Here is a 16437-nt window from a genome sequence, read left to right as displayed (position 1 = left end):
TAGCTGCAGAAAAAGTGCTGGCTGATTGGCTCTTTCACATCTTCAAAATAATCTTTGAAGAGCTTCAAGGTTCCCTATTTGAAGCGGGACAGTGAATTTCTACCACCTGCAGGAGATCGCTCAATGCTGTTGCTGTCAAATTATGCCTTGTTAAAAACGCCACTATAAGCAACATACTAGCAGACAGGGTTAAACGGCTACCAACATAAAGAAGTTCTTCACATGATGATCTTACGGTGTCCATCAGTCTGTTCTGAAGTGATGAACATGAAGAAACCACCCCTTCGTATATGTTGTTGACCCTTCTCACAAATCCTTTCATTATATCATGGTCACACAGGTCACTGAAGGATGATTCCTCTCTATCTGCATATGTTTGGTATGGTTCCTTTGATGCCCAAATAATTCTCTCCTGAAATCAACAAAAAATATTACATATAATTAATAAACATTTATATTATATATCTGAACATAATGAATGTCGCAATTTATACTGCCCTTTGCTTAAAACATGGTTATATTGTAATCTTTTGTTGCCACTATGGTGCTTTATTTGGGCTATTGTTCAAGTACTTGCCTGTAGATAAGTCCACCTTTTTCTGTACATTAGTTTACCTGGCCTGTAGATCAGTTGAAATTAATCTACTGGTCCAGGTAAACTAACGTACAGTAAAAGGTATAGAGCAACATAGTTCACTACGTAATGAAACATAGGCAGAGATATAATAAACAAGAGGCCCAAGGGCCTTAACGGTCATCTGACTCATGGCCCAAAACAACAAAGTCACAGTATAAAGTAGTGGTTAGCAATTAATATAAACAATACAAGGAACTCCTTAGTTGAATATGTAAGTTTCTGAAAAAGGTTAATGTCATTTGTTGAACAAACTTGGTAGCCCTTCATCCATATATGGTTGTAACCCATTCAAGGATGAATATAAGGAGTCAGATTTTAAAGCCAAATTTCAGCAAAGCTCCCACATGACCTCACATGACCTCCGCCGTAATATCCCCATGGGTCTTAAGCTCGGTCCTTTATTAAATATGATTATCCTCACCTAAAGTTCCCCCTTCTGAATCAATTAAAACCCCCTATAGACCAATTTTCAATGAGATCGGAGACTGAACCCGAACACAGGAAGTGGGCCAGCGGCCATCTTGCAATGCAAAAATCTTTACGAAAATGTTTGCATGTTGTTCGGCATCAATTAAAACCCCTATAGACCAATATTAATTGAGATCGGAGACTGAAACCTTAAAATAGGAAGTGGGCCAGCGGCCATCTTGGAAAACCAAAATCTTTATCAAAATGTTTGCATGTTGTTCGGCATCAATTAAAACCCCTATAGACCAATTTTTATTGAGATCGGAAACCGAAACTTGAAAATAGGAAGTGGGCCAGCTAAAATTAAGAAAGTTTGCCCTTTTGGGGCCCACCCCTCAGCCCCTAGGGGTCGGAACACTCATTTATATAAAATATGATTGTCCTTCCTCAATGATGTCTCAAACCAAATATGGATGAAATTCTTCCAAGGATAAAGGAGGTGTAGGATTTTAAAGCTTAAATTAAGATAATTTCTCCATTTGGGGCCCACCCCTCAGCCCCTAGGGGTCGGACCTATCTCATATATATAAAATATGATTGTCCTTCCCCAATGATGTTTCACACTAAATATGGATGAAATCCATCCAAGGATGAAGGAGGAGTAGGATTTTAAATCTAAAATAAGAAAATTTGCCCTTTTAGGGCTCAGCCCCTAGGGGTCGGACCAGGCTCATTTATATAAAATTTGATTATCCTGCACCAATGATATTTTACACCAAATATGGATGAAATCAACCCAAGGATAAAGAAGGAGTAGGATTTTAAAGCTAAAATAAGAAAATTTGCCCTTTTGGGGCCCCGCCCCTCTGCCCCTAGGTGTCAGACCAGTCTCATTTATATATGATTGTCCTTCCCTAATGGAGTTTCACACCAAATATGGATGAAATCAACCCAAGGATGAAGGAGGAGTAGAATTTTAAAGCTTAAAGAAAATTTGCCTTTTGGGGGCCCCACCCCTCTGCCCCTAGGGGTTGGACAAGGCTCATTTATATAAAATATGATGGTCCTTCCCTAATAAAGTTTTACACCAAATATGAATGAAATCAACCTAAGGATGAAGGAGGAGTAGGATTTTAAAGCTTAAAATAAGAAATTATGCCCTTTTGGGGCTCCACCCCTCAGCCTCTAGGGCTCTAGCCTGTATTTTCTTTTATTTTGTTCTCACACTACAGTGACTTTTGGGTCATTTCGACCCTAGACTCGCCTGACCAGTGCAAGGACAGTGCTCGAACAGCCATTTATGTTCTGCTTCTCATTTCATAATAATGATTTTGGAAATTGGAATCTGCCGATTATATTATCATGACAATAATTGATTCACATTTGACAAGAAAGATCTAAATTTCATTTAATATCAGGTTAGGTACACACCCGTATCCTGCATTTGAGTAACAGTCCTGTATTCAAGGGATAATTTTTAGAAGTTGTTTTAAAAAAAAGTTGTTTTTGCCATTGCTGATTGATTTTAACATGTGTTCTATTTTTAGCCCCATAGTAAGCAATAGAGGTGATTTTGTTTGTGACTGTTACAAACATTTAGCAGGGCTTTTTCTCACTGCTTTGGGAATGGGGCCTGTGGCTTTGATTTTGGGAAAATGTGCTACAAAACAAGCATTTGGGGGAAATTATGAAAAGCAAAACAGATTTCTTTTATTTCTAGTGTAGTTTATGTTCTTTTCTGAAGCCAATTCACAAATATTTAAAGTCTTAACCAACTAAGTTCATGTAATATTTTTGGATAGTTTTCAAGAAATTTTGATTTTGGGAAATTATGGTTCAACAAATTTAGAGGTTTTTGCCATGGGGAATGGGGCAAAATTTCAGCCCCAAATCATTCTGGAAAAAAGCCCTGTTTCGATATTCAAATCCCCACCCTATAAGGATGCTACCATTGCATTATGGGTGCTATCCCATGCTTGGTTTCAGAGAAGAAGTCGTTTATATGGAAATAGCCAAATTGACCCCCTTTGACCCCGCCCCTCAGGCCCCCCGGGGGTCAGCCCCATCATTTGTACAATTTTGAATCCCTACCCTATAACGATACCACCATTGCATCATGAGTGCTATATCTTGCTTTGTTTCAGAGAAGAAGTCGTTTATATGGAAATAGCCAAATTGACCCCTTTTGGCCCCGCCCCTCAGGCCCCCGGAGGATCAGCCCCATCATTTGTACAATTTTCAGTTAGTAGCCCATAAGGATGCTACCAGTCAAATTTTGTTGAAATCCGACCAGCAGTTATGGAGAAGAAGTCGATTGTTGACGGACGACGGACGCTGCGGTATCCCATAAGCTCACCTCGGTCCTTCGGACCAGGTGAGCTAAAAATTTTAAACTGTGTTTATGATAAGAATGGATACTGTTTTTGTGTTTGTTGATAATTAAACGTCTATTAACAGACTATGGTCATGTAAGGCGGCCTCCCATGCATGCGGTTTGTGCGGGAGCCTGCGGTAATAAAAATTTATTTGTGTCTTCTATATAGTGGAAACTGTTGCCCTTTTTAAATAGTGCTATATCACTGAAGTTCATGCCGCCGAAGATTTTTTTTTTTGTATTTGTTTGATTTTGATTAATTAACGTCTATTAACATCTAAATGGTGCAGGTAAGGTCGGCCTCCCATGTATGCGTTGTTGTTGCGTGTATGTGTGCGAGGTGCTTAGTTTCGGAGTACTGCTATATGAAGTTCGGCTATTGTGTCATCTGTATAGTGGAACAGTTTGCCCTATTTATGAGTGCTCATAACTATTGAAAGCATGCCGCCTAAAAGACACAAATCAACACACCCCACCGGTCACATTATACCAAGCAACACACTTCCACCGCTTGTCGACATTATACTGTACAACGGGCGAACCAGTCGTCCCACTCCCTGTGTACTGAGCGCTAAGCAGGAGCAGAAACTACCACTTTTATAGCCCTTTTGGTGTGTCTCGACCAGGGAACAGAACCCAGAGCCTACCTCAACAGGGCGAACGCTCAACTACAAGGCCAAAAGTGAGGCGGTGGCAAAGGAAGGCATTAGGAAAGATAAAGTCAGTATGGAGAAGAGAAAAGATAAGATCCTAAATTTAGTCGCCTTTTACGATCATGCAATAGGGGCAGGTAGCAGGTACAAGTCCTAGACGCCCTAACCTGCAGGTCAAAAACAACGAGATGCCTCAATATATTATCTTAATTTTGTACGGAGGTGAATTTGAGACTGATTGAAAATACATGGTTGTCAGATGACCTCGTCTAGGACCGAGAGCAGACACATAAAATGTTAATGAATAGAATATTCCTTGTTTCTTGGTGAATAACAGTTAAAGGTGTAATTTCTTCTCCTGAAATGGAAACTTTGATATTTTTTTTTTCGCAATTGTGAAGGATTGCGCACATGGAAAATAATAACATTTACCACCACATTTAATGAAATATAACCGTTATTAGTTCATCAAGAAACAATGAATACCCTAAACATCTGCGAAACAAACCATTTAAATGGCGCGCGAAAAAAGGTGACGTTGATGAAAAAATGACCAGGAGATGAGTTAGCTAGAAATGAGTTAAAAATGAGTTTTATTTGCATTGAGAACGACAACTATTACATACATTGATATATCCTCAAGACTCCATTTGGCCCGATATGTATAGATAATCCAGCTGTTACAATAACAGAATATTTTTCAATATATTTTGTCATTTATTCTTGTTGCTTTAAATGTCCAAATATGAAATATTGAAATATAGCAAAAATAGTTTATTTTGCATAAGCCAATGGAGTACTGGGGGGGCCATTATTAAAAAAAAAAAATGAATAACAGTAATGCCCGGGCTTCATATGTACATATATTTTCCATTCACTTTTTCACTTCCATTTTTTTTTAAATTCGTATTCTTTTTTATTTACAAAATGTTTCATATTTACAGTCTTCCTTTTGCATACACACATTACAGCACTGGACCGTTGATTTTACTGATGGTATTGAGCAACTCCAAGCATGTAATTATCTCGGCCTCATACTTGCTCCATAGATCATGCGGAAGATCTTCCCCTGGAACTGCCGTGTGGCCGACCTTTGTTAGCCTGGTTAGAGCGCCCTCCTCCACAATTTGTTTTTGGAGTGGAAGTTTCTTCGCTTCTTCATGCAGCAAGGGCACCAAGACATAGAACGGTCGTGCTGTGTCCTTTGCTGCGTGGCTCAGTCGACGGTAGCCACCCTTCACAATCATTATTTGTCCGAGTGGTCACATCCAAATACATTCCAAGTTTGGATAGGAAATGTCTGACTGTGTATCCAGTTCCTAGAATGTAAAAAAGTATATCAATTTAAAACATCACTCGCGTAGTACTAACATTTTACAGTAAGCTTGTTTTTGCAATAAAAACGTAAGAGCAATAATAATTACAATTAGATCATAACACTTTATTGTTTTATGTTTTTCATAAGAAATTATGTAAAATTTTGTCCGGCGTATATATTTTTGTCATTTATTTTGTTGCTTTAATGTCCAAATATGAAATATTGAAATATAGCAAAAATAGTTATTGCATATGCCAATGGAGTACTGCCCTATAAATGATAACAGTATGCCCGGGCTTCATATGTACATATATTTCCATTAACTTTTTCTCTTCATTTTTTTTTTAAATTCGTACTTTTTTATTTACAAAATGTTCATATTTACAGTCTTCTTTTCATAAACACATTACAGCACTGGACCGTTGATTTTACTGATGGTATTGAGCAACTCCAAGCATGTAATTATCTCGGCCTCATACTTGCTCCATAGGCGGAAGATCTTCCCCTGGAACTGCCGTGTGGCCGACCTTTGTAGCCTGGTTAGAGCGCCCTCCTCCACCATTTGTTTTTGGAGTGGAAGTTTCTTCGCTTCTTCATGCAGCAAGGGCACCAAGACATAGAACGGTCGTGCTGTGTCCTTTGCTGCGTGGCTCAGTCGACGGTGCCACCCTTCACAATCATTATTTGTCCGAGTGGTCACTCCAAATACATTCCAAGTTTGGATAGGAAATGTCTGACTGTGTATCCAGTTCCTAGAATGTAAAAAAGTATATCAATTTAAACATCACTCGCTAGTACTAACTTTTACAGTAAGCTTGTTTTTGCAATAAACGTAAGAGCAATAATAATTACAATTAGATCATAACACTTTATTGTTTTATGTTTTTCATAAGAAATTATGTAAATTTTGTCTTTGGTATCTTAATCAGGATATAGATGGCGGTAAAGTTAATGATTAAAAATATGTTGGATAGAAATACTGTATTACCTATCAACGTATCTACATAGTTTTCCATTTTCTCGTTCTCTCCCTCTGGGACTCGTATCATGTTGAAGCAGTTCTCCACTTCATCGGAAGGAACAAATGGGAGTGCCATGATACGTCTTATGGTCGTGTACACATCCGTTTTCTGCATGTATTCCACCTAAAATTCGTTTAAAATATAGTAAAAGTTTATTTCACAACATATTTGCAAAAACATTAAACACTTTTAATATTATTCTTCTTATGGATTTTTTATTATTATTTTGCATAACTTTCTTTGATTTCAATATTCGATGGGCACGTTAAAATCTTGTTTGGTTATCGATATGGTGATATCAAACGGACATATTTTACATAATTATATCGATGTTTGCTCGACTGAGGAGTTTTACTCGTCCATTTCATACCTGAAGGCCAACTTCCTGGACTTTTCTCCAAACGAATTTCTGTTCGTTTCAAAGGACCTCTTTCACGAACAATGGAAATTTGCCCACGAACCAATTTCATTAAAACTAGATGTTACATGTAGCAACATTAATGCAAATCCTTGAAATATGTTTAAAAAATTCAAAAGGTCCCAGGGGCCTGTGCTATGGCCAAATTAAAGTTGCCCAGTAGAGGTGTATGACAGGGTTCCCTTTTTGATCCAAAAAGGTATCAAAATAATGTTTTATGTAATAAATCTGTATTATTTTCTGAAGAGTATAAATAATCACATATTATGATCACAAATATGTAGGCAAAATGTAACAAATAAAATGTTGGCTGCATTTTTAAGACAGAAAATGTTGAAATTTTGGGTGTTATTTTCTGCCATGTCAATTATTAACAATGGTGATTCACCCACTTCCACCAATGACATCAATTTGAGTGATGATAGACCTAACACTGTTGCCTTGTCTTGTCAGGCAAAACACTCAACCACAAACGACAAGGACTGTGACAAAGAGAAGAACGTTATTGTTCAACGTGATATTGCAGAAACCACAAACGACAAGGACTGTGACAATGAGAACGTTATTGTTCAACGTGATATTGCAGAAACCACAAACGACAAGGACTGTGACAAAGAATAACGTTATTGTTCAACGTGTGTTATTGGAGATGTTTCAGCCGTCGTTGGGAATATGACACGCAATGAGCATGCCGTATCTGCAGCGTTCCAAACGCTTGTGATTCCAGAAATTAAAACAGGAAAAAACAAGTCAAAGCGGAAAAAACTGCCAAAGGCTTTATCCGGACATGAGGCACTTGAAATGTTCAAGCAGAAAGAGGAAGAGAAAATTGAGGAGGAACGCAAAAAGAAAGAAAGGGCTGAAAAGAGAATTGAAAACAAGCAAAAAAGGAAGAAGAAAGAACGTGCAGAGGAACGAAAACGAATTAGAGAAGAAAAGGAACAAAGCAAAAGAGCATTAAAGCGATCGTGCAAGAAGCTGTTCGACATGGATAGTGAGGAGGAGTTTCTTGAAGACTTCGAGTCCGACGCCGATTCACATTTCTACCCTGGCTGTCAGTCGACCGGTGGAAGTGTCTGAATGGGTTGCATGTGTTACATGTAGTTTGTGGTGGCATATTCTGTGCAGCTCCGATATATCCTTGATCAATCTCCATCGGGAGGCTGATATCGAGGCGTACAGGTTTACATGCATCTTCTGCAAATAAGACCTTAAGGTCGGACAAATGCGACAGGTTCTCTACTAGGCCTACTTAAAATGTCGAAAATATCATCAGTTCTTTCGCTCCTCAGTTTGTGTTGATTATTCAAGAATTTATTTTATGAACAGTAGATCTAAATAAATTTATTATTTTTGAATTGAGTTGTGTTGTAAAATAGATATTTTCAAAGATAATAAAGGTTATTGAAGCATCTTTATAGTTGGCCGATAATACTCGGATGTGGTCGATAATACACAGTTGATAAATCTGTGTGACCTTGAAGATTTTCTCGAAGTCATAACATTTGTATGCATGGAACTGACGTAAAACGATGCATCTTAAATGAATTTTCTATCCGACTTCCAGATGTTGCCTCCATTTTCTCTGCGGAATCTTGTGCTATCGGTCTGGCTCTTGACCACATCGAAGAACACCGCATTGAAAAGGCAATCATCTGTTCAGACTCTCTTTCGGTTCTTCAGGCTTTGAAATCAAGATGCCCTAGAAATACTTTAATTCAAAATCTTTTAATCCGAACATTTCGATTATCTTCTAAAACTCAAATTACTTATCTCTGAATTCCCAGTCATGTGGGTATAAAGGGGAATGAACAGGCTGATAAAGCAGCTAAGACTGCTCTTCGCCTAGCACAAACAGATTTGAAACTACCATACACCGACATCAAACCTCCAATTGAGTCAGCCACCATTGGCAACAAAGGTGGTCTACCGAAACAAACAATAAACTGTTTAAAATTCAACCTACACTTAATCCTAAACTGTCCAGTCGGAGAGACCGCAGAGAGGAAGTTATTCTCTCTCGGCTCCGAACTGGACACACATATTTTACACATTCCTATCTATTGAGAGGGGAGGATCCTCCCACATGCCATGCATGTAATTCTCCTCTCACAGTGCACTGTATTGATTTTAACCACATACGAGATAAGTACTACGAGGTCTCTGACATGTACACTTTGTTTCATGCCGTGAGACATAATCGTAATTTTAATTATCTCAAAGAAATCGGCATTTTAAACAAAATATGAACGTTTTCTCATCATATCATATCATCGTATCACCAAACATTTCATCGTTCCATCAACTTTGTGCATGAGTTTTCTCATGTGTTTTAGCCAAAACTAGTTTATCCCTTGCAAACCTTTTTTATATCAAATAAACGTTTAAAATCTGTGTTTTTGTCCTTACCTGCCTTTTCTTACCCTGTTCTTTTATCCTGATATTAATGCATGACTTGTAGTTTGGCCCTAAATGACCTTAGTTGTCGATGGGCCGTAAAACTCAAACAAACAAACAAACAAACTTAAATGAATTTATCGGATCAGCAATGTTTGTTTGTAGTGCTGAAGTACATCGTTTCATTATTGTGAATTCATACTTAAATGGTCGATTATACCCCAGTATGCTCTATAAAGACACTACAAGAGTGTAGTATACATACGTCAATATAACCATTTTAAGCACATACGAGATAAGTATGCACACAATGTCAAAGACATCGAATTTTTAACAAAATTTGAACGTTTTCTCATTTTATCAACGTAACGCTCATCGTCTAGTGGACTGAATTCCGGGGACCCTTCAGGAACCCCCATTCCCGGGGTTTCCGGCTGGGGCACGGAGAGATAACCGTCGCTGACGGTGTAGGCCTACTCGAGGCGACAGAAGGGGTTCCTCGTCCACCTAGCTGGGGCCTGGACGGAACGGAGCCCTTCCTAGCCTAGGGCGGCTGAGGGTGGCGTGACCTTGAGCAATGGCTTCCCCGATAGGGCAACGCTCGCAGCCGTAGGGGAATGGCTCCATCGGAGCGTTCCCCCATCGGACACCCATCGCCATTCTCTGCTTCTGATTATTGTAATTGCTCGAATTCATCATTGTGCTAATCATATAAACAGTTCAAATGAACTAATGAGATATGTCTCAAAATCTCAGATGTAGTTTTACCAAGGGCCACTAAATATATAATACATGCTTTATTACAGTATTCCTCGATCACCTGCAGAAATATTCAGGTTATAAGCTTTAGTCATGCCTGCCCATACCGTTAGATATTGTCTATACTGCTGTCCCTAAGGCGTGAATCGTAAAAGGCTGACTAAACTAAAGGATCTGTGCTTCAATTTAGCCCACCACTGATCAGATGGTAATACCTTCCGTCCGTATAACAATTCGAGTATAGCGCTCAAATATTCTCAGAGACATTGCTGAACGGGTTTCTCCATTCTCATATTTAGCACATATGCTAGCGTTCACCTAGGGCCCTATTTGAGATAGTTTTGCATTTTGGGACCGAATCACAGTCAATCTCAGATGGCCGGGACCGGCGGTTGGTACCATCCTTGGTTTTTGCTAGGTTGTAGAATGATTGTTTACCCGCAATTTTCCATGAAAAAGTAGTTATGCGAATCTTTCTCAAATTTCACATGTAGGTTCCCCTAGGGCCCCCTAGTTGTGCATATTGCATTTTGACAGTGATCGTCAACAAGATGGTCCAACCGGCGGCCATCTTGGATTTTGATAGTTAAAGTTTGATTACCGCTATTTTCTCAGAAATTACTGAAGGGGATCTTTCTCTCAAATTTCATATGTAAGTCCCCCTAGGACCCCTAGTTGTGCATATTGCATTTTGGGGGACCGATCGGTCAACAAGATGGCCGAACGGCTGGCCATCTTGGATTTTGATAGTTTAAGTTTGTTACCGCTATTTCTCAGAAAGTACTGAAGGGACATTTCTTAAATTTCATGTGCAGGATCCCCGAAGCGCAGGTCTAGTGCCATTGTGTCGGGTGGACTGATCCGTGTCACCTTAAGATGCGTTGATCGACTAGGTAGGGGAGTTACACTATTCTCGGAACTATATCAGAGGAAAAGGTTCATGTTTTACTACAGAGGGGGCGGGGAAGAATTAACAGCGGGGACCCCATTTTTCCGCGAATCTATCACGAGATTATTGACGCGCGATGCCCTGTATATATAGAGACCAGCGTAGAGCGGGCGGTCAAAAAGATTAAAAATATTGGGTTTTTATGCAAAAATTATGTTAATAAAATTTGAGCTTACCACGTGTCCCATTGTTTTGGTTAAAAAACTGAAGTTTTCAACAAAGAGTTTTTAACTAAGGATCATGCGGAAATCCATTGTAGATGAGAACTGTACGAGAAAAAAATTCGGGGATTTCGTTTTGGTTTGTCAGCCGAGCACGCGCTGAACATGCGCAATGAGTGATTTTACGGACTTTGATTTTATTTGTAAACACAAGTACAAAAACGTGTAGTTTACGATGGTGACGATTCGAATGAAGGATATATGACAGAAATAATGAAAACGTGGCAATATCCAACCACCTGGCTTACATGAAATTGGATTCATTAATCAGTTTTTTGTCAGGTAATTATTGCTCAACAGAGGAAAAATTTGGCATGGAAAAGACAGCGAATCGGTGTACACATGTGCTGGCCATGGTCCAAACATTATCCACGAAGATCACATTGAGGCCAAATTTAATAATGTAGTCCTTCCCCCCCCATTTCAAACGTCCTCGAAATTGTTTTTTAAAAATAGTTAAAATGATTCTACTCAAAAATCTATTAAGATTAGGTATCAAGATGTTAAAATTGAGTTGGTTTTTTTTTCTTTTCTCGGGGGTTTCACCAGTCCGAACCCCCGTCGGCTCTACCCTCGAAGCGGTGATTTTCAATACTGGCGACCTTAATTACATGATCCGTAGCAACCTCTAGTCATTGCGCTCACTGATTAATTATGTTTCTTAACTTCCGGGGTCCGCTAAAACTAGAAACTCTCCCACAGGGTATCCAACTTGGATTTTGATAATTGAAGTTTGGGTTACCTGCTACATATCTCAGAAAGTACAGGGAGTGGGACGACTGGTTTGCCCCCGTTGTCAGTATAAAGTGACCGGTGGTGTGTGTGTTGCTTGGTGTCTGTCGGTGGCATGCTTCTAGTGATATAGCACTATAAAAAGGGCAACAGTTCCACTATACAAGAAGACACAACACGAACATACCGCAGTCTTTAGTACACTCACCTCGCACAACATACACGCAACACACCGATACATAGGAGGCCGTCCTTACATGACCATAGCTGTTAATAGGACGTTAATAAATCAAACAAACAAACAAACTGAAAGGATCTTTTTCAAGTGTAGTAAAAGTTTGAAAAAGCAGGGAAAAGATCCCTCTTTATGTTGTCAGACATAGATCATTCTTTGGTGGGCGCCAAGATCCCTCTGGGATCTCTTGTCTCTTCTTCCTAACTGACAGTCTCCATGAAAGCTGGGTCCACGTCCCGAGACTGGGTGCACTGGTCTCCTGCGGATTGACACCACTTTTGGGGGTGTGATGTGCGTCCGTGTGCTATCAGTGTAGCTGGAGGCTTTCCCAGTAGCTCCAATTTGAGCCAACCTGTTTGCCGTGAGTTGCATCTCGTATCCTGGTGCAGAAGGTCCTGGTGGTTGAATAGGTTTTGCTCTTTTTTCTTCCTTTTCCTACTGCTACACACCACTTTGGCTTCAGACTCCGGATAGACGGGAGGTAATATGGGCCCTGTATTATCAATCGGCTGGTCATGCCGAGCCCTTGGTATCCCGATTTCCAAGAAGGCGGTGGCTTAGGGTCAATCGTGAGTCTAATTTGAATAGTCAATATTATCTTGATCAGTTTTGCGGTTGTACTGTCGCAGGTGTGGTATTTGATATTACTCTTGTGAGAGTACCACCGCGAGCTTGATTTGGATTATTTTAATTCGGAATATTCTCCCGAGTATACTATCTTGTATATCCCTGGCACTTTGACACTGGATATCCGTGTCATTAATAGTGTCCCCATGTTGGACTCCGTGGTGGGTGGGGGCACAGATAGTGAACAATATCAAACTCTGCAGATAGCTTCCAATAATAAACCAAAAGAACAAACAAACCCTGATAACAGTACCAATACAGACATATCTTTTCCCCAGTTTCTTCTGATAACATCTAAAGAATCTGGGAAAAAAGTTGCATCGCTATCACCTATTGTAATTGTAACAGCTCTTGTTTTCCATAAACAGAACTCGGAGGTTAGATGTTCATTTGGTGTTCAACCGTTTATTAAACAGCCCTGTAAAAAGTACACAAAACACAGTTAAAATAGTACGCTCACACCGACACGCACGCGCCTGAGACATATATATATACCTGAATAATACTTACAATATACAGTAATGAATGTACAGAAGTGAAATGTTATTCGACTACACTTTTATCCTACAATGAGTTATAATAGCTAATATAGCGACTTCATATAGAATAAGCTATAACTGCACGGACTATCAGTGCTATATACTAATTATAATATATAGAATGATAAGGGCTAAGCTACTTATCAATGAACAGCTATTGGAAAAATATAATAAACTTACCTCGCAGCCATGGTGCGAAGGCTTTGGTAAATATGAAATATATGGACCTGCCCCTCGTCCGTCCCTAGTAAGTCTGGCACGTGTATACCTGGGTATACAGGTGTACCCAGTCCTTGTCGTTGGCGTCCATTCAATGGTCAGTCTCAGGTCACGTGTCATAACATGCATACATAATTAGCTAATACGTAAAACGCACACGTAATAGACATAGACAGGCACATTTACATGACGCTACTATTATATCATAACAGGACAATTCGACCAACGGACGTACGTGTACATGTATCACAGGACAACTTATACTCACCGTTACATAATTAAAAATGTCATCCAAGGTTGCATAGGGACAGCAAAATCCGTCAAGTCCCTGAGAACGGGATACCTCCTTGTAGAAGTCTTCCGAAAGACACAATTGGAAAACTTGTTGAAGTTAAAAGATTTCTTCGGTGTTGGTGTACATGTTAGGGCACACCAGTCCCGTAATTTCTGCAAGGGGGTAATCAGATGTCCTACCTTGCAGAATGATACTGATGCCGATATCTTGCAGTTCTTCAAATCAGAGAATATCCCGGTCTCGGAGGTGAGACGGATACTGATAAAGCGTCAAACTGTCAAAACAAACACCTTTGTACTTACGTTCGCAGTGCCCAACCTCCCGTCATCAGTAATGGTAGGGTACTTGCGCTGCAACATCACTCCATATATACCAAATCCTCTACGATGTCGTAACTGCCAGAGATATGGTCATCATGAGGATCGATGCAGGCGCAAGGAGGCTTGTGAGCACTGTGGACGTGAGAGTCATAACGATCCTGACGATTGTGACATAGTAGGCAAATGTTGTGCTAATTGCAAGGCACTCATGCTGCTTCATCTCGCGACTGTCCTTCCTGAAGAAAGAAAGGGAGATTGTTCGGGTGAAATATACCCGAAACATTCCCTTTCCTGATTCTTTTCGGATCACCATCCCGGTTCAAATCAGGTAGGGTTGCTACTGGTAGCACAACGTCGCCAGTCGAACCTGCCCTGCCTGATAACAAACCAACAGGTCCAGCACCTCAAACACGAACAAAACAAGCTATTCGAAACGTGGCCCGTCATAGACGTACAGTATCACAACCGTCTATTGACTTAAAAAAGCTTGCTGGTAACTCCAAGCGACAAGCAACAACACCACCACAGGAGCAACGGCGGACCAAAGCTACCAAGGTAAAGCTGCCGAGGCTCCCAGCAATAAATGATAAACCAAGTAAGGGATCAGATGACCCTGTTCATAGTCGGAACATCTATGATGTTCTCGCGGACGACAGCGAGTTTGGCGACAGCACATCTACTATCGCCAAACAACCTACTGTAAGTAGTCCTGTCAGTCCGACAAACTATCCTCAGGGAGCATCATGACAAACACAATCATACAATGGAACATGCGCGGATTTAAAGCGAACATAGAAGAACTGAAACATCTTGTACAAGCAAAGAAGCCATCGATATTCTGCCTCCAAGAAATAATGCTGAAAGACACCATCAATCTCAGACAATTTACATTATACACCAACACTCCAACAACAGGCGGCCGGGCATCAGGTGGTGTGGCGGTGCATAAAAACGTCCCTCACAGACACATCCCGCTAAATACCAACCTACAAGCAGTTGCCGTAAGTGCAACTCTTCACAGAAAAATAACAATCTGTTCTATATATTTACCTCCAAATAATCCATTTAGTTGTGATCAACTAAGTTACCTCGTATATATTATCATGGGTGACTTTAACGGTCATAATAGCCTCTGGGGCTCCCCAGGTACTGATGATAGAGGTAGACGTATCGAAAAGTTTATTGATAAGAAAAGCTTATATCTTTATAACACCAATGCCCCAACATATTTACACCCTGCCTCTGGCTCGCTTACCCACATTGATCTATCGTTGTGCCATCCATCAATTCTTCTGGATTATGATTGGATGGTCAACGATGATCTTTGTGGGAGCGATCACTTTCCAATTATACTAAAAAACATAGGGTCACCAAAACTTGAGGAGCCTATTCCTCATTGGAATTTACATAAGGCGGATTGGGCTCAGTTTAAAACCTTATGCGCCGATATACTTCTATCGCTACAAAAACCATACCAAAATCCTTGCCAAAACCTACAAAGTTTCTTCTCTCAAATGATTCATTTATCAATAGATCTGGTAGAAATTCAGCTCTGGAGGCGGTACTTGGCTTCGCCAACCGTCTCAAACTATAACAATTTTAAAATTTGGAGAGCAAAAGCTCGAAGGTCTATCAAATCCGACAAGAAAAGTACTTGGAAAGAGTATGTCTCAAAAATTAACTCCAATACATCTTCGAAGAAAGTTTGGGAAATGATTGGTAAAATCAGTGGGAAAAGAAAAGCAACACCATCATCCTCACCTAACAAAAATAAAGTATTTTCTTCAAAATCCGAAATAGCTGACGCCTTTGCCAAAAATTTTGCTAACAATTCATCCGTCAAAAGTCATTCAAAAAAATTTAAAAAATTTAAAAAGGAAAAGAAAAAAGAGACGTCTTAATTTTAAATCCTCCAATAGTGAAAGTTACACTAGGCCTTTCGAGATACCAGAATTGCTCGAGTCCCTTGAGAAATCAAAGGACTCTGCAGCTGGACCAGACGAAATTCCATATATGTTTTTAAAACAATTACCAGACTCTTCACTAAAATGTCTTTTAACTATATTTAACCTAGTTTACTCTTCTGACAAAATTCCCGGGTCTTGGAAGGAATCTACTTATATACCCCTTCCGAAGCCCGGGAAAGATGCTACTGATGCCAATAACTATCCTCCTATTTCATTGACGAGTTGTATTTGTAAAACTCTAGAACGTATGATAAATACTAGATTAGTTTGGTTCCTGGAATCAGGCAATATTTTAAGTCCTTTGCAAAGCGGCTTTAGAAACCGCAGGGGAACGGTAGACCATTTAG

The 16437-nt window shown here is 39.8% G+C and overlaps 2 protein-coding genes across 2 annotated transcripts; one reads left to right on the top strand and one right to left on the bottom strand.

Annotated features, from left to right (window-relative positions):
• Positions 1-5230: 5230 nt before the first annotated feature.
• LOC138308705 (uncharacterized) lies at positions 5231-6487 on the bottom strand. Its single transcript, XM_069249735.1, has 3 exons — positions 6387-6487; positions 5823-6142; positions 5231-5391 (listed from the first exon to the last, which is right to left on the bottom strand). Exons 1-3 carry the CDS (start codon positions 6485-6487, stop codon positions 5231-5233), a joined length of 582 nt encoding a protein of 193 aa, XP_069105836.1.
• Positions 6488-7502: 1015 nt separating this feature from the next.
• On the top strand, positions 7503-14870 carry LOC138308704 (putative uncharacterized protein DDB_G0271982). Its single transcript, XM_069249733.1, has 3 exons — positions 7503-7884; positions 14017-14139; positions 14452-14870. The coding sequence occupies exons 1-3, from the start codon at positions 7503-7505 to the stop codon at positions 14868-14870; spliced, it is 924 nt and encodes a 307-aa protein (XP_069105834.1).
• Positions 14871-16437: the final 1567 nt, after the last annotated feature.

This window comes from Argopecten irradians, chromosome 15 (assembly GCF_041381155.1).
Source record: "Argopecten irradians isolate NY chromosome 15, Ai_NY, whole genome shotgun sequence".
NCBI classification, from domain to species: Eukaryota; Metazoa; Mollusca; class Bivalvia; order Pectinida; family Pectinidae; genus Argopecten; species Argopecten irradians.
The sequence above is the reverse complement of the archived record's forward strand: the minus strand, read 5'-3'. Positions and strand labels throughout refer to the sequence as shown.

Bases quoted from the DNA above. Each gene is read 5' to 3' on its own strand.
- LOC138308705 (XM_069249735.1), bottom strand. From the start codon at position 6,487: ATGGCACTCCCATTTGTTCCTTCCGATGAAGTGGAGAACTGCTTCAAC. The intron at 6,143-6,386 runs GTTGATAGGTAA...TTTACATTCTAG, and splicing joins ATGGAAAACTATGTAGATAC to GAACTGGATACACAGTCAGA. The intron at 5,392-5,822 runs GTAAAATCAACG...TTTACATTCTAG, and splicing joins GGAGTTGCTCAATACCATCA to GAACTGGATACACAGTCAGA.
- LOC138308704 (XM_069249733.1), top strand. From the start codon at position 7,503: ATGACACGCAATGAGCATGCCGTATCTGCAGCGTTCCAAACGCTTGTG. The intron at 7,885-14,016 runs GTCAGTCGACCG...GATATCTTGCAG, and splicing joins TTCACATTTCTACCCTGGCT to TTCTTCAAATCAGAGAATAT. The intron at 14,140-14,451 runs GTAGGGTACTTG...GGTTCAAATCAG, and splicing joins ACCTCCCGTCATCAGTAATG to GTAGGGTTGCTACTGGTAGC.